Source organism: Eurytemora carolleeae, unplaced genomic scaffold (assembly GCF_000591075.1).
Source record: "Eurytemora carolleeae unplaced genomic scaffold, Eaff_2.0 scaffold227, whole genome shotgun sequence".
Lineage (NCBI taxonomy): Eukaryota > Metazoa > Arthropoda > Copepoda > Calanoida > Temoridae > Eurytemora > Eurytemora carolleeae.
This window is the reverse complement of record NW_019396557.1, coordinates 156,758-181,080: the sequence shown is the minus strand read 5'-3', so window position 1 is coordinate 181,080 and position 24,323 is coordinate 156,758. Positions and strand designations below refer to the sequence as shown.

Here is a 24,323-nt window from a genome sequence, read left to right as displayed (position 1 = left end):
CCAGCCGTTTGGCCGGCTATACGCAACATATATAAATACGATTGTCATGTTTTATTATATAGATTATAAAGAAAATTGTTGCTTTTATTTTACATATTCATCCAAAGGTTGCAACCTCGGTGAGAATAATGCCAATTACTTCCTAATAAACTAAGCTATATAAACAAGTGTTTACAGTTCTAAAATATAGTTCTAGGGTTACAAAAAGTATAACAGGATAATATAGTCAGATAACATCAAAGGCATAAAATACACTTGAAAGTCAACCCAGTCTACAAAATTAATTCTACTTTTTCATATCAGCATAGATCTGTATGATTATCACATATCATTTCTTTCACGATCTAAAAAGACTAAAAAGAGACAAAATGGTTAATTTTCAAAATAATAAAAATAATAATAATAATAATAATAATAATAATAATAATAATAATAATAATACAATTTGTTGTGTTTTAAAAAATTCTGATTCGGGCATGCCCATGTTTAAATGTCGGGTCCCTTTAAAATCCTTATTCCTAGGTGTTCCTGTGGCAACTAGAGGGATCAGCTGTAGTTAGTCTTAACGGACAAGAAATAAGACTTAGACGGTAATTAAAGTCCTAAAAGATTCCTAAAAAAAGTCCTAAAAAAGTTCTAAAATATTCCTAAAAAAGTGCTAAAAGATTCTTTAAAAAGTTCTAAAATATTCATAAAAAAGTTTAAAAGATTTCTAAAAATTTCCAACAGATTCCTAAAAAAGTTCTAAAAGATTCCTAAAAAAGTCCCAGAAAATTCTTTAAAAAGTCCAAAAATTCCTAAAAAGGTCCGACAAGATTAATAAAAAAGTCCTAAAAGATTCCTAAAAATAGTCCAAAAAGATTCCTGAATCTATGTAAATTCATTAGTTGAAATATCAAAGACCTAAAATATCAGGTTACAAAGATATATTAAGGATTGACCAACAAATAAAAAATGGATGCAAATTGTTTCAAAATTATAACTTTTAAAAAAAAGTATGCAAAATTTATTTAAAATCGGTGCAAATTGAAATTTTTGTGGTTAAATTTGTAACAGTGCTGTGTTCAAAAATAATTTTAATGTTTATGTTTATTTTTTGTTTGTTGGGTTCAATTTTTACTTACTTAAAAAAAATATGCAGGGTTAATGAACAAAAATGGGAGAAACTTTAAATTTTCCGGGGGCAATTTTATAAATATTAGGGACAATCAAAGTAAGATTGGGGGCAAGTTGAAAGTTAGGGGCAAATATGTATGGAGCAAATCTGAAATAAAAAAAATATGTATGGAGCAAAACTGAAATAAAAAAATATGTATGGAGCAAATCTGAATATGCAACATTTACATCAGGAAAACCCATATTTAAAAACAGGTTTAATATGTTAATTTTAATAAAATTGAGAAAATCGAGAATCCATAGGAAGGCCATTCTAGGTAATTAAAAACGAGATAACTGACATTTATAGAAATAAAGCCTGTTATAGGAAAATGTAAAATTCCTGAAAAAAAATGGGGTCGGAGAATGTGTCAGTCAGCTAAACAATCCAGAGATGACTTCAAGGATGCATACACGGATTGGAAGATTTAAGCCTCAATAACTTTCCAGAAGAAATTCTGCGCCAATGCATTTTTCGGAATGTATCATTTTTACAAAAAATATGTATGGAGAAAATCTGAAATTAAAAAAAGGAAATGATTACTCGCAATAAACTCTAATGTTCTAATCCTTTTTTCTTTTCAACTTGATGATATAAACTTTGCTGATTTGTTCAAATATAATTCATTAGTTGAAATGTCAATGACCTAGGAGTCCTACTCCTAGGACATAACATCAGGTTACAAAGTTAGAAATAATACAAGCCAGGCGATCCCCTAAAACTACCCATACAATATACATAAAAATAAAATTAATAACTTAATAAGTACAATTTACTTTCATTTGTATAACCTTTTTTTCGTTCAATCTTAATTTTTCTTTTTTTTTAGTTTAAATAATTAGATTTTTTCAGAGAAGATACTCTACATGTACCAGGTGGCAGTACAGAACATTGCAGTACAGTACAGTACATTCCGACTACAGACTCACTTACTTTGTACTGTCATATGGATCCAGAAAACAAGAACAGAATTGAACAAGAATGAACCTTTTTTTATGTACCAAGAAATAAAAAGGATTCTATTTTGATTTATGATGAAATTCTGTCTTATAGTTTACAAGTTTTGCTCCAATTAGTGAAAAAATCTAAATAAATATATACTATATGCTTGTCTGTTTGAATCCAATAAGCGTCAAAACGGCAGAACCAATTTTTTTGTGGGACCTCATATAACTAGGGATGTTAAAGTTTTCATTATTTAAAAAAAAACGATCGTTTCGGTAAGAAAACGACGACGAAAAATCGAAAACCAAACGATCGTTTTTCAAAACGATCGTTTTTATAAAAATCGTCGTTTCGTTAACGACGACCCTTCGTTAACGATCGTTAACTAAGATCGGAAACCGACCTGAAGGGCATCTGTACTTATCATTGAGTAGTTTTTAAGAAAATATCAAGAAGTTTTAGCTCCCCCACAACTTTTTAACTTCAGGTAAGACGAAATTCAAAAAAGTTGCATGTCATTTTTTTCTTCAAAAACGATCGTTTTTTCAAAAACGACCGTTTTTATTAAGTTCGTCGTTTCGTTAACGATCATTAACGACAACCCTTTGTAAACGATCGTTAACGACGACCCTTGGTTAACGATCGTTAGCATAATTGTCGATAAATTATTTTTTCAAAAACTATCGTTTTTCAAAAGCAATTGTTTTTAAAAAACAATCGTATAAAAAACGGTCGCAAATCTTTTTTAAAAACGATCTTTTTCAAAAACGATCATTATTCGTTTTCTAAAAGTTAAAAACGAGTGGGTCGTTTTTAAAAAACGATCGTTATTTCCCAAAAACGAAACGATCGTTTTTGAAAACTATTGAAAAACGAAACAAAAAACGAGTTTTCAAAAACGATTAACAACCCTCCCCAGGGAAGGTTTATGAATGCTCAGAGTTTTAAAAATTTGTCTCCAAAACAATTTTATTTTGCGAAAATATTAAAAATTGAGTAAAATAATTGTTAATGCGCGTAATTTTATTTTCCTTATTTCTCGAGTAGAAAATGCTGAAAGATTGAACATTAGTTGAAATATTAAAAAGAAGATGCATGGCGCAAAGCGGTCCGAAAGTCTATTATATCTAAAATATATACTTTGCTTGTTTGTTGGTTTGTTTGTAAACAATAAGCGTTATAACGGCTGAACCGATCAGGCCCAAATTTTGTGTGGGACCTCACATGACCCCAGGGAAGGTTTATGAATGATCAAAATTTCAAAAATTTGCCTCCAACAAAATACGATTTTCATTAGATTTAACAATTCACGATTTTTTATAAAATCCGCGAACTTTTTTTGGTTTGTTTTACAATGTATACAAAGAAAAAATATTCACAATTAATATAAAAGATGGGATCGAATCGAAAAAACTGATTGAAAAAAAATCAAGATAAATATTTTAAATTTTTCCACTTTTCCTTCAAGAATTTATGTTTGCAGGCCATTTTAAAATAGTTCTAATGAATGAATAAGTTTTTCGACTAAATAAACAATAATTTTATTATATATAGTTATCCAGGTATACCATGGTAAGACCCGAAAAGGATGATTCTTTAATATCAACCAAAACATTTAAAAAAACACTCTGTGAGTTTTTAATAAAAATATAACGTTAAATGTCTGTAACAATGGAAGACACAAATCATAAATGTAAGTGAATAGACAAAACAAATGTTGTACAGTCGTCTCTGTAGTTTTAATCTTTGTGGGTAACCCTGTAGCTAAGAGTTTTATCTAGAAATTTGAGCCTCGACTGCTTCAGCATCTCGATGTTGCTTTCCATGTCTAGGGCTGGGCACGTTCCGACTTTTTTGAAATCGTTCCGTTCCGTTCTAGAACGAGGGCCTTCAGATAAAACGTTCCGTTCTCGTTCCTTTTTTGTTGTATCGTTCCGTTACATTCCGTTCCGTTCCGTTATGAGTAGAAGAACGGTCTTCCCGTTCCGTTTCGTTCTTTGCGTTCTTATTTAAAGAACGGTTCCATCCCTCTTGTTCCGTTCTTAGTCAAAGAAGGTTTCCATCCCCCCGTTCCGTTCTTAGTATAGAACGATTACTAAAACCGGGTTACCTTAAAAAAGGGGGTGTATAATTTGTAGATTTTTGAAAAATATTTAATTTTCATAATCAATATTTCAATAATATCAAAAGAAATAGAAATAAATTATAGAAAACAATTTCTTTCAACCTAAATTTCCCCCCCCCCTTTTCCTTTTTCCCCTTTCAGCTCCCATTCCTCAAGAATGTAAATGCATTAAATCCTTGCAGTGGCGTAAATAAGGGAGCTTGTTGGGGTTATTTACCCCCCTAGAATCCTGGGGGTAATTTCCCCCCATAGAATCTTGAACTATTCAGGCCCTGAATAGTGAGTTGTTACTTTGTTTCTGTTTTTAGAAAAAGGTTGATTTTAAAATTGAATATCTTTTAAAGGAATTAAGTCCTTGGAACATAATCAAATATTTAAACCACAATATCTTTGGAATTAGATGTTGTAAACCTTTGATATTTCAAACTGATTACTTGATCTAACAGAATTCATAGTTTGAAATATCTAAGGTATGCAACATTTGGTTCCAAAGATATAGTGATTAGAAAATCAGAGTTTGTGGCAAAGACTCAATTCTTTTGCGAGAAAATGATTTTAATGTGCAGATACTTCAGATATTTCAGATTTAAAGTCAACATTTTCTAAATGATTCTAAATTCTAATGTCATTACAATTAGATGTTTTTTCAATAAAAAAGGGTATGGGCAATGAAAAATACATTTTTACTTCTAAATAATGTCATTTCCATATTAGATTTATTGAAGATCTTAATATACTACATTGACGACAAGAAAATTTTAGAAATTAGAAACAAAGACAAAATTTTTTCAAAGTTTTGCAGAGTAGCTTTTCTAAAGATTTTAAGAAGTAACATCCTTTTCCTCTTTGAGTAAAACTATTATTTTGTATCTTACTTTAAATAAATTCAGTTTTTTACAGATCTTTGTAGTTAATGTAAAATGAATGACTATAATGAAGGATATAAAACAAGGTGAAAGCTGAAAGGTATGAAATGAAGCCTTTATTTGATGGAGTTTGTGAATGCCAGAAATGAGTGGAAAATGCAAATCAAACCCAACTAAAACCAATATTTTGATATACATCATGATATTTTTCTAGGGGGGGGGGGTATTTTTAAATTTTCCCCCCCCCCCCCTACAGAATCCTTATTTGCGCCCCTGAATCCTTGCCATTCCTTTTCCCCCCCCCCCCTACCGGCTAAACCCATGTATCCCCTTACTTACGCTTGTACTTTTACCTAGCAACACATACTTACGCATAATTATATTCTTACCCAATTATAACCGTATTTTTTCCCTTTTTCCCCCCCCCCCCCTCCTTACTTTCCTATATTACATATTGTGTCTAATGTCATTTACAATAATTCTATCTTTCAATTTCGGTCACTACATACAGAGAAAATCTAAACTTGAAACACATTCCTGATTTAAAATGCGTTCCCAACTTAGAACGCGTTCTTGAAAATAAGAACGCGTTAACGATTTTAACCTTTCTTTTCAAGCAATTCCCGTTCCGTTCCGTTCCGTTCCGTTCTTTTACTAATCGTTCCAAAATTTTTAAGAACGCGTTCTGAGAGTTCGTTTTTTTCGGAACGATGGGATCGTTCTTGATCGTTCTGTTCGTTCTCGGGAAAGAACGATCGTTCCACCAGGAACGCGCCCAGCCCTATCCATGTCTCCATTTTCCCTTTAGACATCATGATACTAATTTAGCAGATTTTCCCGTTGTTATTAATGGATTTTTAATATTGGAATTTTATTATAAAATTTTCAAAAACAATCGTTTCGTTTAGAAAAAAACTATTGTTTTTTAAAAACGACCCATGCACTCGTTTTGAACTTTTAGAAAAAAAATAACGATCGTTTAAAAAAGAACGATCAGTGATCGTTTATTACACTATCGTTAACAAAGGGGCGTCGTTTACAACCGTTAACGAAACGACGAACTTTATAAAAACTGTCGTTTTTGAAAAAAAATTAAATGCAACTTTATCGAATGTCGTCTTATATGAGGGTAAAAAATTTGGGGGAGAGCTAAAATTTCTTGATATTTTCTTTAAAACTCCTCTCTCCTCCTCTCTTCGTTAACGATCTTTAACGAAGGGACGTTATTAACGATTGTTAACGAAACGGCGAGATTTATTAAAATGATCGTTTCGAAAACGACCGTTTTTAGAAAACGAACTTTTTTGTTGTCGTTTTCATAAAGAAACGATCGTTTTTCAAAAAAAAAACGAAAATGTTAACATCCCTAGGCCCAAGCTATTCAGCCTTTTCGAAGAACTTAATGGATACATATAAACAGATACAAAAGCCTGATATATTATATCAAATAGACTAAGTTAAACTCTTAGCTATAGTTGCTGCTGGTCTGTTTTGTAGTGTTTAACTAAAGCATTTTAAAAATACGTAATTTTTTAATGTTTTCTCTTCCTATTATAAAAGAACTCTATGCTTGCCATATACTATATGTTCTAATCACCAAATCTTTTCAACCTGATGGTGTATACCCTTGATATTTCAAACTATTTAATCTAACAGAATTCATAGTTTGAAAGGTCTACGACATTAGGTTGCAAAAATATAGTGTTTAGGAAATCTAAGTTGCAAGAACTCAGTTTCTTTGAGTAAAACAGTTTTTTATACATTTCTGTGATAACTGTTGATAAAGGACAAACACAAAATGACGGTCTTATTTTTAAATTATTCTTTATCTGTATTTTACCAGATAAACAATAGGCCCTGCTTGTACAGAAAACACAGCCTCATTATAGATTATAATTTAATTTCATATTTTCAAACTGTAAACTTAAGCGAGTCAGACAAATTGAGCTATTTTTTGAAAATTAAGAAAGAAAGTAACAATTTTTATACCTGTTGACTTTTTATTTTGTTTAAAGCTCTTTTTCTCAAAAAGACATATTCTTAAAATACCATAACGTCAAATCTCTTAAAATTAAAAACTTCCAATGCTTGATAAAGAAAATATTTTTTGGTTAAAAAAAGCATTAATCAATTTTTTAAATTTCCAACAATCACACAAACATATGTTTATTTTCAACTAATCAGACTTTCCATGGTTAAGATGACCTTCACGAAGAACACATTTAACCAGTCGAATAACAACCATATATCCCGTAACAAGGATGAGTATAGGTCCTAGACTTGTGAATTCTAAATACCAGGCTAGAAGGAGAAGAAGTGATGGGAGGAAGACAATGAAGAACCAGGAGAAGAAAAGAAGACCTTTCCGCGCCTTCTCAATCTCATCAGTATCGTTTACTCGGGGAAAGGGATTTTGAGGCACTGGGACATTTAGAAATTTACAGATTGGCTCCCAGCCTTCTTTGACCTCCCAGACCAACAGGCGGTCAGCGGGAACGACAGATTTGACCTCATTCACGTGTTCATTCCAGAACTGTACTGCTTCTTTTTCTCCTGCACTGACTGCCCCAAACATACCTAACCCTTGGGTAGAGCACTGTGGTACAATTGTAGATAGCTTGATAACAAGTTCAGTTGTTGCAGCCCTGCCAGTTAAGAAGTCAAACCAGGAGCAGGGCCAACTTGTTTCTGTATTTGAGATTTTCAAAATTGAATTTTTAACACTTTGATACCATTTGACAGGATCTCGTACATTCAGCAATATCTTTGCGTCTGGAAAAGCTTCCATTATCTCCTTATAGAAGAAGGATATAGGGTAGTCCACTCCTCCTCTATACTCAGACAGGGTCTTCACCCAATCATCTGTGCTTGCTTTTCCCTTCATCGCCTTCCACCAGAAGTCATGTTGGTCCGGTCGTTCATGGAGCACAGTAGCCATATGGTGAATATTGCCTTTCAGTAGCTGCTTTAAAGCTGTTCTGGTGGACATGGTCCCTAAGCCAAGAGATGGTAGTGTTTAGCCTTTTTTCAATTCGTTTGTACATTGTTAGTTTTTTCAGTTGTTGAGTAAAAATTTTAATTCGTTTGTTCATTATGAGTTTTTTTTCTGTCGTTGAGTAAAAATTTGAATCCGTTCGTTTTCAGAATTGTCGTTTATTTTCTGATGATTATTTAATTCGATCGTTTGTTTTGTGAAATGTTTTGTTCAAAAAATCGTTTGTCCAGTAAAAAAACGGCCTTTTAAAAAAATCTTTTGTTTTTAAGTATTTTGTTTGTTCACTAAAACGATAGCCATCTCTACCTGTGCGCGGAAGCCCAGCACCTATTAACACGAGACCCTGATCCTTCACCATCCTGCTAGGGGAACTAGATAACACTGATTATTTTAAAAACCGTATGATAAGCTCTATAGCTAGCAACACAAACAGGATTTTACACAGCAAATCCTGTTGACTGTCATCCTAGTGTCTATTGTAAGGATTATTACAATATTCCTACACAGTATACACACATAACTCTGTGTATACTTAGCATTCACTTCTTATCTTTGGTATTCTTATTTACCTCTTAGCTTCTAAAAAGTAATTAAGTCTTTGCCACAATCTAACTCTGATTTTCAATCCATTTATCTTTGAAAACGATGTATTTAGTATCAATATAACCTGATTGCAATAAAGTTTGCTATGGTATTTATTATGATGACTGAAATTACTAGCCGGGTTATAATATTGGCAGCAGGGAAGAAATAAATATTATATCCCTGCTGAGAATATTTCATTTCGGTTCAAGTGATTTTAACCCGGATAGCTGGGACAAAATGAATTTCAGTGTCCGAATTTAATGAATTTTAGCCGCGTTTTAAATCCGCCAAAAACCGATTTCAATTGAGCGCCGGCTTAAATCTTGAAAAATTGAATACAATTTTAAATGAAAGCAACCATATTTGAGCCGCGGCTTAAATTTAGGCCGCCGCTCAAATTCTTTAAATTCGGCCTCAGGATGACTTAATTACTTAAAAAATTGTTACTTTCTTTCTTTCTTTCTTAATTTTCTAAAAGTAGCTAAATTTGTCTGTCTCGCTGAAGTTTACGATTTGAAAACATTAAATTTGATTAAAATCCATAATGAGGCTGTGTTTTCTGTACAAGGAACTTTTTAGGTTTTTTAGGAGCTCGTAAAAATTGCCAATTACGGATCAAATCTAAAGATACTTTGCTTGTCTGTCTGTTTGTTTGCTTGTATCCAATAAACGCCAAAACGGCATAACTGATCGGGCCCAATTTTGTGTTGGATCTTATATGACCCCAGCCCCAAAAAAGTTAAAAGTTAGCCTCCATTAAAGCTTGATTTTCAATCAATTTTAAAAATCCACGAATTTTTTATAAAATTCACTAACTTTTTTAATGTTTTGCAAAGTTTTACATAGAGAAAATGTTCACAATTAAAATAAAAGATGGGCACAAAGCGCTCTCAATGCCTGGTACTTATAAAAAATCTCTACGTGAACCAAAAAACCCTGAAACCTAATGAGGCCTCTCTCGTATGTTTATTGCAAACTTTTTTTATTAGGTAAATTTAACTTATATAAGTTAATTTGTATTAATGCAGAAAGCCGCGAAACTATTTTTCGAAAACAATATAGGATTTTTTTTTCACAATCTTTGTCAGGAGTTCGTAAAAATTGCCAATTACGGATCAAATCTATGAATATTTTGCTTGTCTGTCTGCTTGCTTGTCTCCAATAAACGCCAAAACGGCATAACTGATCGGGCCCAATTTTGTGTTGGATCTTATATGAAGGGAAGGTTTATGGATGATCAAAATTTTAAAAGTTTGATTTTCAATAAATTTTAAAAATCCACGAAATTTTGAGAAATTCTCAAACTTTTTTAATGTTTTGCAAAGTTTTACATCGAGAAAATGTTCACAATTAAAATAGAAGATGGGCACGAAGCACTCTCAATGCCTAGTACTTATAAAAAATCTCCACGTGAACCAAAAAACCCTGAAACCTAATGAGGCCTCTCCCGTGTGTTTATTGCAAACATAGTATGCAAGGTAAATTTAACCACGAAACCATTTTTGGAAAACATTAAGGATTTAATATTTTTGCAAAATCTTAAATGGAGTGTCTGACTAGTTGAGCCATGAGAATGCAATACTTTTTTATTTTTTATTTATGATTCATTTGAGACATATGAGACGTTTTAACGATGCTTTTTGAAGTATTCTGATAAGATTTATTAACATAGTTATATGAATCAGGGAACAGTCCCTTAACATGGGTTTAGGTCGAGAAGAGGTGTTAGCTTCCCCCCTGGCTAGATGATGCTACCGGAGTCTAGATTCCCGCGTCTTCTCAAATCCCTTTAGATCAGTACTACGGAGATCTTCATTAGGTTAACACTTTGAGAGGTTCCCTGTAGCGTAGTACTACCCTATGAACCCTGATGCAACTCCATTCTACCCAAGCTGTAACTCCATAATCCAATCCAGCCCACTCAATCTTCATTCCATCAATCCCATCTCCCTCCTCTCCCCAGCCTACTTTGAGGAGCCGTATATCTCGATGTCGGAGATACCTGAGGAACCTGCAACCCGAGATTCTGGTGCTCCTGCCAGTACCCTGCATGCTGGTGATCCTCCTCTGCTTGATGTTCCTGCTGTACGACATATTGATGGAGGAGATCCACAACGGTCTGTCTATGAGCACGGGGGATGTGAATCCCCGTGTCCGGACCTGGACGAGGATGTGTCCCCCGTAGATACGGATGAGACTAGCCTCAGCTCTGAGGACGAGTATGAACCGTTCCCTCATCTTCTACAGAGTGTGGGGACTGTCTGCGACCTGACAAGGTCCTTGGACCTGGAACGTAGGCTCCTGAGGAACTCCATAGCTCAGAAGGATAGGCTCCGAGCTGATCTACTCCGGCATGTGAAGAGTATCCTGATACTCTTGATGATGATCTATGCCTCCTCTATCAAGCCCGGTATCATCTAGATGATCTTATCAAGGGATTCTCGGAATCCCGTCCAAGGGATCAGACATCTCCTTCAGCCTAGTAATATTAATGTGATTAGTAATGTATTTACTCATGTTCTTAATAATAATAAGGTTGTATAAAACTCTACTTATGATTATTTAACTATAACTTATTTACGTCAAAAAGACAAAGTAAGGATTATCTTTGATTGTTCAGATCACAACAATTTTTGTTCCCAAGAACGCAAATCCTTTAAAATCCTCATAGATTGTTCATTTTGGAGGAATGATTTTGAGAATCTTTTTTTTTTCACGAAAAATGTAAAATAAGGGAAAAAGTTTTTATGACTTTTACAATTTTTCCAATATATAATTAAGATTATTGAAAGATTATTTATTTTTGGAATTTATTTCTTTAAAAAAACTGTTATAGGCATAATTAAAAAGTGAACCTCAAATTAGACATGTCCAATATAAAAGGTACCCGACCTAAAAACCTCTGGCTGAGCAAAGTTGAAGAAGTTATTCCCCTACTTTTGTTCCACAAATTGATTATTTTTTAATAGCGCCATCTCGCTAAACGCAACTTGTGTGTTTCTCACTAGAATAAACAAGTTGAAATTGTGGAGTGGATACAAAACGCCCAAAAACAAAATGTCCAATAACAAAACACCCAAAATTACATACCACCCAAAAACAAAACGCCCAATGTTACAAATCGTCCAAAACAAAACACCCAAATAACAAAACATCCACGATAACAAAAAGCCCAAATTTATAAACTGTCCAAAGATATAAAATGCCCAAAATTACAAAATGCCCAAAATTATAAAATGCCCAAAATTACAAAATGCCCAAAATTACAAAATGTCCAAAATTACAAGATGTCCAAGGTTATGAAATATCCAAAGTTACAACTTTTTGATTCTTTTGTTCAATTGACCTGGTCTATTATAACATTATTGACAAGGTCTTAAACATTGATGCAACTTTTCATAGCTGTCTGTATCTATGTGGGGGTTAAAAATCCTTACTTACTAACTAACTATCGACATGACAACTGAACTTGATCAGAACAGAAGCTCTTTCCTTGCTTGTACCTTCTTCTTTCTAACAAAGCATCAGTTACAATGTCTGAAAATGTCTTAAATTGATAAATAAATGTAGTATAAAACATTTTGTATCTTAGTATCTTAGTAACTTGCATACTAAGTATTTTGTATCTTAGTATCTTAGTAAGTAGGGATTTTTAATCTCTTTTGTTTACAAATAAAAATACTTGTTTTTAAGTTGTAATCAAATATTTTATTATTTTGACATTTTTAGAAAATTTTGAAAATTTTGTAATATTGGACAGTTGGGCATTTTGTAACTTTGAAATTTGGATATATTGTAACTTTGGACATTTTGTAACTTTGGATATTCTGTAACTTTGGACATTTTGTAACTAAGGATATTTTGTAACTTTGGACATTTTGTAACTTTGGACATTTTGTAACTAAGGATATTTTGTAACTTTGGATATTTTTTTATTTGGGCTTTCTGTTGCTTTGGACATTCTGTAACTTTGGACATTTTGAAATCTCCAAAATTGTGAGAAATATGCGCTTTTAAAACTAAAAAAAAACAGCAATTTCTTCCACATTATTGATCACATAAAAGTTAAAAGGATTCCGTTGTGAATCGAGGTAACCGCTATTTTACATCCGGTTTAAATTTAGCAAATAATGTTTATGTGCAAAGTTTAAACTTGTATGATTTCAGAAAGTCTAGAAAAAATAATGTCTGGCATCTTGCATGAATTTAACATCATATTTTAACAAATAAATTCATTTATAAACATAGTTGTTGACACACATCGCGAATCGTCGATGGAGGTTCTAAGGCTCTCTAAACCACAAACACAAGTTGCAATTATATAAATATATTTCAAACCTACAGAATACAGTTTTAGTAATAATAATTGGACAATATAGTGCTGAAAAAAAATTTTAATTTTAAAATAGTTTCTGAATCTTTAATTGAAAAATGCCCCCCCCCCCCCTCGCACCGACAATATAGATATATTTGAATTGTAGCTAATTTGTTGTCTGTTTGTTTGTGTTCAATAAACGTCAAAACGGCTGAACTGATCAGGCCCACATTTTGTGTGGAACCTCACGTGGCCCCAGGGAAGGTTTATGGCCAATCAGACGTTTAATATGTAATCTTAAAATATTTTTATCTTATATTATTTACTTTAGTAAAATTTTGAAAATCTGCAAAAAAAAGTATTATGAAATCTGCAAATTTTTAAATTTTAAAAGAGAAGATGCTCACAGATAAAGCCACAATTAAAAGCCGAAAAAGAAAATCGGCGCGAAGCGCCCTCAAGGCCTTGTAAACATAAACGAGACTAAACCGACCAGCCTGACATATTTTGATATTGTAGATTTTCACATGACCCCAAAGCAGGTTCGTGACCAGATATATTTTAAAAAATTGCTTCTAATATTTTTAGTTTAAGAAATGTTGAAAATTCGCCACTGAAATTATTCATGATTGATTTCACTTTAATGTGATTTACCAAAAAGAAAGCTTCCAGATTGGTCAGCAACGAAATTCAATAAATAGAATAATAAAAAAACTATACATGGAAACCCAGCGTTACAAATAGTCACTCCGTTTACCCGTACTCAAACGATTTTACCGGGAAACTTAATTTTCGCGATTAAAGTCGACCCACTCAAATCAACTCAACTCGAAACCAAGCTAAAAACATTTCTGTGGGTCTCCTGAATTCCCCAAATCAAAATTTGGGGCAAATTGGTCCAGGGGTTCCTGAGTTATGATCAGACAAACAAATGAAAGAAAAGGGCCTAGTTATATATCTATTCTATATGTACTATGTAGTTATAAGTAACTACAGAGTGTCTCCAAAAAAAAGTAGAAGTTAATGCCAGAGCCTCAATTCTGACCCTATTTTTTTGGACATAAAAAAATAACCTGCGTAGCAAATTATATTGAAATTTTGAAAATTCTTTTGAAAATATTCATAACAGAAAAAATAAATTAAAAGAATATGTTTTATAAATCTTACATGGTTTATAATTAGAATATTAGATAAAAAACTATTAGCTTATAACTGTCTAGAAAACATGAATCGGTTGAAAACGAAGGCTCTGGCAACAATTTCGTTAACGGAACAAACGTTCCCTTTCTTACCTTTACAATTTATGGCTAACTGGAATTTTTATTTTTTAATGGTTGGAACTAACTGTTAACGAAACGAAGTCGAACCTTATAGAAATCCAACGTATAGAAACAGCTACGTATAGCAACAAGGCGTATTTTCCGGGAGAACATTTTTTATATTTTTAAGAAATTAAACGTTTTTGTAAAACATTGTAGCTTATCATTATTATTATCATAATTTCTATTCTTTTAACATACCCTAGACATTTAAGGAGCAAAATAGTTTAATATGTACATTTGAACTGCTCTCATTGTGTTTAAGGTCCCCCAGATTTTATTATGTACTAACAACATAAATGAATGATTATATGCATATGGTTATACATAATATTGTGTGTTACTATTCAATAAAATATTTTATAAAAATGCTATCTACAGTTTCATTTTTAGAAGAAAAAAAAATTTCTTAAAAGTATAAAAAAGGTTCTCTAGTAATGCTTATATGATTTCATAAAATTCCGTTTTACCATTTAAATAAAAGGATTTTATGAAAATTATATCTACTTTACACTAATTATTTAATTTTTCAAAAATATAAAAAATGTTCTCCCGGAAAATACGCCTTGTTGCTATACGTAGCTGTTTCTACACGTTGGATTTCTATAAGGTTTGACTTCAACGAAACGGCTAGAAAAAGATGGAACGTACCCAGCCCTAGACTCTGGCAACATTGTCTGATAACAACTGAATTGCATGTGAAAGGATTTACTAAACAATTTGCTACATACATTACGCATGATTCAATAATAAATCTATTGTCAAAAAGAAAATCGGTTCAAAATTGAAGTTTTGGCGTCAACTACTGTTTTTAGAGTCGACACCTTGTATAAAAATTACAATTAGTTTAGGATAAAGGTAGGGTCCGAACACAGGAGCTAGGACACGTCAGGTAAGCCTTTCATTAACGGTTAGTTCCAACCATTAAAAATAAATATTTCAGGTAGCCGTTAGTTTTAAAGGTAAGAATGGAACGTTCGTTTCAATACATTTTTTCCCCTTTTTTTAAAGTTACCATTAGTTAACGATCTCGATTTTATCAACGTCATTAACTGCAGAAGAGTACCGGTTGTTTTGTCAATTAACGGCAAATATTTTTGATAATGGTTTGTCAAATCGTTAACGGTTTTTTGAAGCATTAAAAGCGTTAACGGTTTGCAAAACTGTAAATTTTCCACAACAATTCGTTAATGGTTAATTAAATTGGATTACGACACGATCCGTTACCAAATTGCAAAAACAAAATCTTTAAAAGTTCCATCATATAGATAAATTTAAAAACAACAGAACACATAAATTTTTTTTTCGAGTTCCTTGCCATAGCATTAGCAGAAAAAAGAACGAAAGTTTGCCTTCATTTTCAACCGTTAATTTTTTTCTTAACGATGTATTAAGTAGTGATTTTGACGTTTGTTAACGGACTCTTCTGTTAATTTTCGATTACCTCCATTTCGTTATCTGATATTTGCCCTACCCTAACCAGGGGTCTTTTAGTCTTTTCCCCGGAAATAAATCAATTACTTGCTGTGAATTCAAAAGTTTTGGCCTTATTTGTAAAACTTATGCCCAGGCCTAACTTTAACTCTTTACATTTCAAAATCAAACAAAATTATCCTGCATAAGATGGCGTGCGCAATCGTTACCTGTACTGCAGTTCAGACGTCTAAACCTTTGCCAAGTATAGCATTTTTATTTCATTTTGAAATTCATCATCAACCTTATCTTATTTCAAATTTCATCGAGATCTTGTTTTGTCATGACGTACAAAAAAGTATGTGTACAGCAGTTTTCAAACAGTAAACAATGTTGCTGTACGCTTAATTAGTAAACAATGTTGCTGTACGCTTAATTAGTAAACAATTTTGCCATACACTTAATTAGTAAACAATTTTGCTATACACTTAATTAGTAAACAATTTTGCTATACATCCTAATTAGTAAACAATTTTGCTGTACACTTAATTAGTAAACAATTTTGCTATACATCCTAATTAGTAAACAATTTTGCTGTACACTTAATTAGTAAACAATTTTGCTATACATCCTAATTAGTAAACAATTTTGCTGTACGCTTAATTAGTAAACACTTTTGCTGTACGCTTAATTAGTAAACAATGTTGCTGTACGCTTAATTATCACAATAAAGATCTAAAACAAAAGTTTGATCTCCAAAATTTAAAATCTTTTTTATTAATTTTACAAAAACGGATGGAACTTTTTTTATTTATTCTTTTATACTTAATTCAGAAGAGCATATTAAAATTACTAAATCTTGAATTAAATCTTCATTAAGGGGAATGTAGTCTAAAATTAAAGTGAAACATTTGTTTTCTTCATATGTTGTTAGAAATGCTAAACTAACAGGAAAATAGTTGCATGTATTTGTTTAAAGAAATCTCAGGAATTTCTTATCTAGAAATCGTTGCAACCCAATGTAGTAGACCTTACGTATTTTAAACTATGAACTGTGTTTGTTTAAATAAGCCAAGTTTGTAATATCTAAGGTTTACACCATTAGGCTGCTAAGATAGGATTAGAAAATTTGAGTTTGTGGCAACAACTCAATTCCTTTCCACGCAACCAGTTATGCCTTGAAGTGAAAATAAATTTAACTATTTGTCTATTTTTTTCATTCCTAAACGTGAAAACGGGAAACATTTTTTTAAAGGGAGTGATCGGCTATGTAAAGTATTTAAAGTGAGTATGCAGTGTTCTGTTAGAGTTTTAAACATCGAATTTTCGCTCAAACTCAGGATTTACAGATCTTTTAAAAGTTTAATATGTCTCAAATGATTCCGAAAGAAGCTTTCTACAACACTGTATACTCAGTTCAACTACCTTACATAGCCGGTCACTCCCTTTAAATTGAATTTGAAAATTGAAGGTTTTTATATCTGAATTAGTAAATTTAAATTTAAATAAATTATTTACGATCTAAGTGGAATAATTCAACCCGCGTGAATTTCTATGGACGCTATAGCTCTTGGCTTTTTTAACCATTTTCTCCATAAAGACGAAACATCCAGGCCCCCCTACGCGTGCCCCCCCGCCTTGGGGGGGCACCCATATAAAAAATACTTTAAAATCTTACTTTTGCCATGAACTAAAAAAGTTTCATTTAAAAAGCTTTTATCAATGTAAATGAAAATATATTTCTTAAGAAACGTTTCCATCTCTATTTTTCACCCCTTAAAGCTTACACCACAGTATTAAGAGGAAGTGTCTGATGAGTCCACTTAAGAAAATTGCATAAATAATTTATTAACGCTTGTTATATGGAAGTGTGTATATTGTCGAATAGTTTACATAGTTAAAAAGGTTATTTTTTCAAAAAAGGGGTTTAAGGGGGCACGAATTTTTTTTTACAAAAAGTACCCCTTCCTACACAAATGCTCTCGTATACGCCCCTGGCAACATCTGATAGAAGTAAAATTAGTAGAGTAGCGATCATTATCGAATTCCTCTCGATATCAGCCTATGGCCACTTTCATTGTTTACGAACACCTTAATGGATATCACACACAAATTTCCTATCAACATTTTAGAAGTTTCGAGAATAAAATTCGTAAATTTCGAATACACATTTCGGTGAGAGAAGATTAAGGAGGCTGTGGAAACCGTTCAAAAAATCTTGAATACTATTTAAACACCGCGGAGTCTTAATCTGTTTAATTAATCAAAAGAATCTGGTTGGGTATAAACCTTCTATACCCTCCTTCAACAACCATCATGATTTCAGCCAGAGTTCTAAACACCTTTCGCGGTTTACTTCTTCTTCCCGCCTTAGCGGTTTCTACTTTCCCGCATTTTCCCAACACGAATTATATTTGTAATTCTCCACGTGGCGACTGTATACACCATCTTGAAACGATAAGTCCGGATGGAGTTGAAGATTTTGTCTGGTTTTCAGGCGTTGATCAACTGGAAGATGTTTGGCCACAAAACAGGTAGTGCGCAAGCTTTGCAACGCCTTGGACTTTAATTCTACTGGACTTCTTTGTAGACATATACATTTAAAAACGCGCGGTAAAGCACTTAGTATTAGCTTTCTTCTGAAAAGAAGTATTTTGCAAAATTCTCATTTTGTTTCAAGAGCTTGCAACGCTTGGATCGACCACTGTGACCCTGACATAAAAAGTCTTAATATATTAACATTGCAAATAGTCTAAATGCATGCTACTGTGCATAAAAGGCATTGTTTTTAGTTAGAAATGTTGACTTTTTATGATGTTTAGAAAAAATTTCCACAAGACTATTTGTTCTCTGACATTCTAGTTATTTTTTTTTGTCTTGCCTGCCCAAAATTATATAAAAAGACCTCAATTTGCACGAACAATCATACCTGAGATAACTTTTAATCTTGCGCTGAAGTAGGAGAAGCTCATTTTAATTTGGTTGCAAATTAGGCATTTTAAAATTGTTTTTGTTCTACTCATTATCACTTCAAAAAGAAAAGTTGCTATTTAAATTTTAATCCAAAATAAAATTAAATTGTACAATAGGAAAATTGGCAGTTATAAACGTGTTTTAAAAAATAATTTCAAAGTCAACTTAGAATTTAAAAATGAAATGCAAATCAAAACCTAGATAAAATTTGATTTTAGAAATATTGATTTGCAATAATAATAATTTGATAATGACTCAATTTTGCGGATTAATATGCTTTTTTTTGCCAAGATTTTTACTTAGTTACATATTTTCACACATTTTTACTTCTTAAATTATACAGAAAGTGAAATTATTATTCTTTATACACCTTGGGATTATGAAAATGCTGATTTCCAGATATATTGCTGAAAAAAAATAAACTTATACTGGGATCTAAGAACCATCCATTTTGACCAACTTTTAATATTGTTCCAAATAATCTTACTTTTATTTTCAGTTATACAGTGATAACCAGAAAACTCTGGAATATGAAGTCGACTTTTAATCTCAAAACTTTAAACAGACCAATAAGCATGAGCCACAGCAATTGTCCAGTGTAAATGGACCCATTTCACTTAATAAGTGAATTAATAACTTACTTATAAATCCATTCGCTTTGTAGTAACATCGAATGTACTTCAGTATTGCTTAAATGTCGTCTTCCTATTCTACAGTTTTCTGTAGAATGGAAAGACTGTATGTAATTTCTGGATTCGGCGTATATGATACCGGTTTAGTCTTTTTTTTCGAGGGTCAACCTATTCGTTAATGCTAAACAGAACTTTTCAATCACATATTTGAATTACCCAAGAAAAACCAATAAATTGCCTAAACATTATTTAGAGATGAACTTGCAGCTCTGGAAGAATTTGCCTGGTTTTCTGCCCGTGATCAAACAGAAGAATTTTCAGACAGAAAACTGATAAAGCAACAGCTCACAAAACTAAAAGGTGAGAAAAAACTTTTAAAAATCAATTTTTTGTAGTTGTAAATAATCCTGTAAATTGTTTCTTATTCAGACAGATATGACTTTATGCAGTGATGACCGATCGTTTCACATCTTTTTTTTTAAGATTGAAATCTTGTAAAATAACATTTGTAACTGCCACAAGAAGTCAAGTCAATTTTAACTCTATTATAACGATTGGGCTATTTTTTTTCTAATGTCATGTCATGTGATAATTGTCCAAAGTCCAACTTTTTGAGGCCAACTCATTAAAAAAATAGATCTGGTGCTGGAAACGGTTTAAAAAGGTTCAAAAAGTACGTCGGAAAAATGTTAAAAATATTTTATTTTTTTGATAAACGTGTTTCCAAAAAAATTTGCAATTGCTTTTTAAAGAAGAAAAAGGTTATAGACTCTTTTTGATTTGTTTAAAACCCCAACTAGCCACTTGACCGTGTTTGAGCGGTGTGATGTAAGCCATTTTTAAGTGTCAAGAAAAAACAACAGTTTGTGGTGGAAAACACGCCCCCCCCCCATTGTTATAGGGTTAAACAATGGGTGTGTGTTCTGGTCCAGAAAAAAATGAGCTTCATGTGCATTGTGCACCTATGACTAATAATTATCCTTTTTTATACTTCTTTGATAATTTTTATCAATAATTCAACATTTTTATTCTAAAATGATTGCAGGCTCAGTCAAAGTTAACAAACATTTTTGGAGAAATCTTCTGAGGTAATCACTAATCTATATAATAAATCTCTTCGTTCATCTTTATACTTTGCTTGTCTGTTTGTTTGTTTGTATCCAATAAACTTCAAAACGGCTGACCTAATCGGGCCCAAATTTTGTGTGTAACTTTAAATGCCCCCAAGCCCCTGGGAACGGATTATCAAAATTTCAAAAATTAACCTCAAACAAATATGATTTTAATTAAATTTTGAACATCCACGCAATTTTTTATGCAAAGAGAAAATGTTCACAATTGAATTAGAAGTTGAACGCGAAGCCCTGAAGGCATAGTATTGAAATAAATGAGAATTATGCTTTAATTTGTTTAACGATTTAATATTTTTTTTTACTTTATCCATCTAAATTTTCCAATCCATTAAGTTTTTTGTCTTTCTTGGAAGTCAAACTATTTTTTCGAAGCAATAAAAATCTGAAAAAAATGTTGCGCAAGAAATTTAATGATGATGATGATGATGATGATGATGATGATGATGATGATGATGATGATGATGATGATGATGACGAAGATGATGATGATGATGATGATGATGATGATGATGAGGATAATAATAATAATAATATTACTAGTTATCCGTGAACATGATTGTAGTAACAATATATTCATAATAAATATAAATATTAATATAAGAACAACAATAATAATAATGATAATTTGTTTCTAGGAACCCAGGGCACAAAATACTAAATCCTGAGCTTGTCCAAGAGCAGTTGAAAACCAAACTTGAACTCCTTGGAACTCTAATTTAGAATTCAAATTTGTTAAACGTTTTATTCAAACTATCAAATTTGTTCATTTAAAATCTTGGACATTATGTGTGGTATCAAGTTTGATCATGATATGAAAAAAAATACTATAAAATATTGTATCTTCGTAAAGTTGAAATTTTCGAATTTATTTTTTCTCAGAATTTTCTGCATTTATTTTTATATATATATATATATATATAGTTCCTAAAACCAGCTTTTTTCGTAAACCATTTACATACTAAATTACTAAATAAATATGTTACGCGAGCCATGCTGCGTTCATAAAGTCTATGTGATGCCCCTGTGAATTCCTGAGTTCTCCCTGAAGATCTGTACAGAACGTATTGTAAAAAACTAGTTTTAGAAGCTGTTTCCAGTCCGACTACGCATGCGCAAGTTTTCTGCGTGGAAGCGGGCAGATTCTACCTTAGTATATATTCGTGTTTCATGTAAAGATCGTCTATTATTAAACCGTGTGAAATTCTAGGATCACTGCGGTAATTATGCTTATATTTATATGAATCTTGCTTATTTATGTTCGGTTATGGTTGATATCGTATAATGTAATGTATTGGTTCCTTGCCACAGTTTTTTAATGCCTGAGTGGATTTATTGCTGTGTTTGTATGATTTATCACTCAATTCTTTTTCTGTGGGCTTATAAAAGATTATTTAGATTGAAGACTCAGAGAAATAAACGTTCGGAACCTTATTATCATCCTTTTGTTATGGAGAGCGTTGAGAGAAGGAAGTCTTACAACCCTGTCCAGAGAAATACCACTCGGTACTTACAAAGTTTCATTAGGTCTTTAGGGAAATCGCTAAGTAGCGAAACAAAATAGATATTAAATACTTAACCATCTTATTTTTAGTGGGTAACCCTGTATTTCAGGTTTAAAAACAAATGATTGAAAGTGCATTGAAAAAAAGTTTAGTCGAAAAATTATAGGGATCTATTTAACCTGATTTAATGAATTGCAAGAAGTCGATGAACTATGTAGAGACGGTTCAACCACATATCTGTAATGGTTGGATTTTAAATTCTAAATCTTAATGACAAAAAGCTTATTTCTGCTTCGGCCAACAGATCCTGATATATGGTTGGTTGGAATTGTCGTAAAATTTGTCTGCATTGGCCGACATCGCATTTGCCGAAATCGCATCAGCCGACATCACATTAGGGTTCTTTAAAACCTTGAACTTTAAATCAGTGACTAATTAAGTTACAAGTTACCCCAAAGGATGCGATTTCAAGATTGTAGAGTTTTAATATGTTCTTAACTCCTATTCTTTGTGGTTAACCCTGTATTAGATTATTTTTACGAAAACTTTTAATACTTTTCGACTTTTAAAAGATTTACGGGTTCAACGATTCGAAATTGTCTTCTGTAAAAGTTTACTATTATTAAACATGCAAAATTTATTATCCTAAGCAAAAACAAACTGAAAACGATCGTTTATAAAACCCTTATATTTTCTTCGAGGGTAACAAATTTGTATGTCTGGTAAACTTCTACAGAATAAAGTTTTAAAATGTTGGAACCTTCTCATATTGTCGTAATACCTTTTAAAGCCTAAAAACATTAAAAGTTCCTGTAAAAATAATCTTGACATTGCCCATCCCTATTCAAATTTTAAAAACAATTATATTTTTAGTTAAACTTCGAATTCCAAATTTTGTGCCCAAAACAATTTATTTTTTATTTTTTTCTTTGATAATAAGTGACTCGATCAGTAATTTCATCTTCATGTGATATTTATTTATGTAATAATTGCTTTTACATACAGTTAAACCCTTAATAAGCAATACATCAAAAGAATTCATCAAATATCGAATTCTTCACTTTCTGATAATGGAATGTTTCAGATATTTAGTTTTTGAATTTAAAACTGTTCCAGCATATTCATGGCTATTTATTTATTTTTGCAAATACTGAGATTTACGTAAAAAAGTATGACACCCATTGAAAAATTGTCAAGACGACATTTGATAAAATCTTTCGATGTATGGCATATTTAGGGTTTAACATGTAAGAAATCTGAAAATTAAGCTTTGTAGCTTTTGGAAGAAAAAATTTACATCTACATATGTAAAGGCCAGAGGGCGAGTAAAAAACGGGATTAGCAATAATTCCACACAAATTTCAATTTAGTTAGCTTCGAAATTGAATATGAAAATATAAAATATGAAAAAGAAAGTCCGCGAAATATTTTTTTTTGGAAAAAATTAAGTTCTAAAAAAATTGATAAAAAAATATTTATTGTTTTCCAAAATTTAATAAAAATTCATAAATAATTAAAAGAGATAAAAAAATCCACCCAAAAATTAAAGTGGAAATCTGCAAATATTACGTCTTCATTATTTTTTTTTAGGATAAAATTATTCAGAACTTAATAGTTTAACAAAGGTTAAAGATCGTTAACAAGGATAGGCACAAATACAAAAATAATACTTTTCTATTCTTAAAAACGATACACTTAAAAAAGATTATTGTTTAGCTTTCAGCTTTCATTGGACCTGTAGAAAAGAGAAAACTTCCCATTACTAATTGTGGATTTCGCTCTATAATTAAAGGTTCATTAAAAATTAAAAAGTTCCTTTAAGATAACTATTTTCCTTTAATCTCCCTTTACACGTACATATTTTCAGTTTTAAAAATAATTTAGTACATTTTTCTATGAACACGGATTTTTACAAATTTCTTTTAAAAGATATAAAATAGATTCCGATCTAATTTATAAATTCCCTGATTTGTCCCTTTAAAAGAGTAAACCGATGAGTTTACCAGACAAATATATGTTAAAAATCTTGTCTGAAATATTTGTTAGTACAATAATTAGTGCTATTTACTAGTGTGGAATGTGGAATGCTATTTAGTGAAAATAGTCTAAATATTTACACTTTAGGAATATTAATACGATACTAATTAATGGTTATTGTCCAATATTCAAATTAATTATTAGTTCAAATATTCAAATTAATTATTAGTAGTTACTAGTTAGTACACATATATTTATTAATTTGTTTCGAAAGAATTACAGTTAAATCTAACCAACAAGATCAAATGGAAAGATTGATTATGATATTTATTGTACAATATATTCTTCATGTTATTTCATGAAAAAATTCTCATTCCTTTATAAAAA

At 31.5% G+C, this 24,323-nt stretch overlaps 2 protein-coding genes across 4 annotated transcripts in view; one reads left to right on the top strand and one right to left on the bottom strand.

The window, feature by feature from the left end:
* The window catches only part of LOC111705460 (3-hydroxyanthranilate 3,4-dioxygenase), a 29,448-nt gene extending 8,155 nt beyond the window's left edge, over positions 1-21,293 (top strand). Inside the window, exons 11-14 of one of the 3 annotated variants that reach the window (XM_023478015.1) lie at positions 523-590; positions 19,578-19,684; positions 20,370-20,412; positions 21,093-21,293. In XM_023478015.1, the coding sequence (XP_023333783.1) occupies positions 523-590; positions 19,578-19,684; positions 20,370-20,412; positions 21,093-21,177 (303 nt within the window). In that variant the 3' untranslated portion in view covers positions 21,178-21,293. Of the gene's footprint in view, positions 1-522; positions 591-1,483; positions 1,862-2,008; positions 2,267-19,577; positions 19,685-20,369; positions 20,413-21,092 lie in introns of those variants that run through there. The other 2 variants (XM_023478016.1, XM_023478017.1) reach the window with 2 other exon arrangements.
* LOC111705461 (uncharacterized) lies at positions 7,243-8,992 on the bottom strand. Its single transcript, XM_023478018.1, has 2 exons — positions 8,394-8,992; positions 7,243-8,086 (listed from the first exon to the last, which is right to left on the bottom strand). Exons 1-2 carry the CDS (start codon positions 8,443-8,445, stop codon positions 7,269-7,271), a joined length of 870 nt encoding a protein of 289 aa, XP_023333786.1. The 5' UTR covers positions 8,446-8,992; the 3' UTR covers positions 7,243-7,268.
* Positions 21,294-24,323: the final 3,030 nt, after the last annotated feature.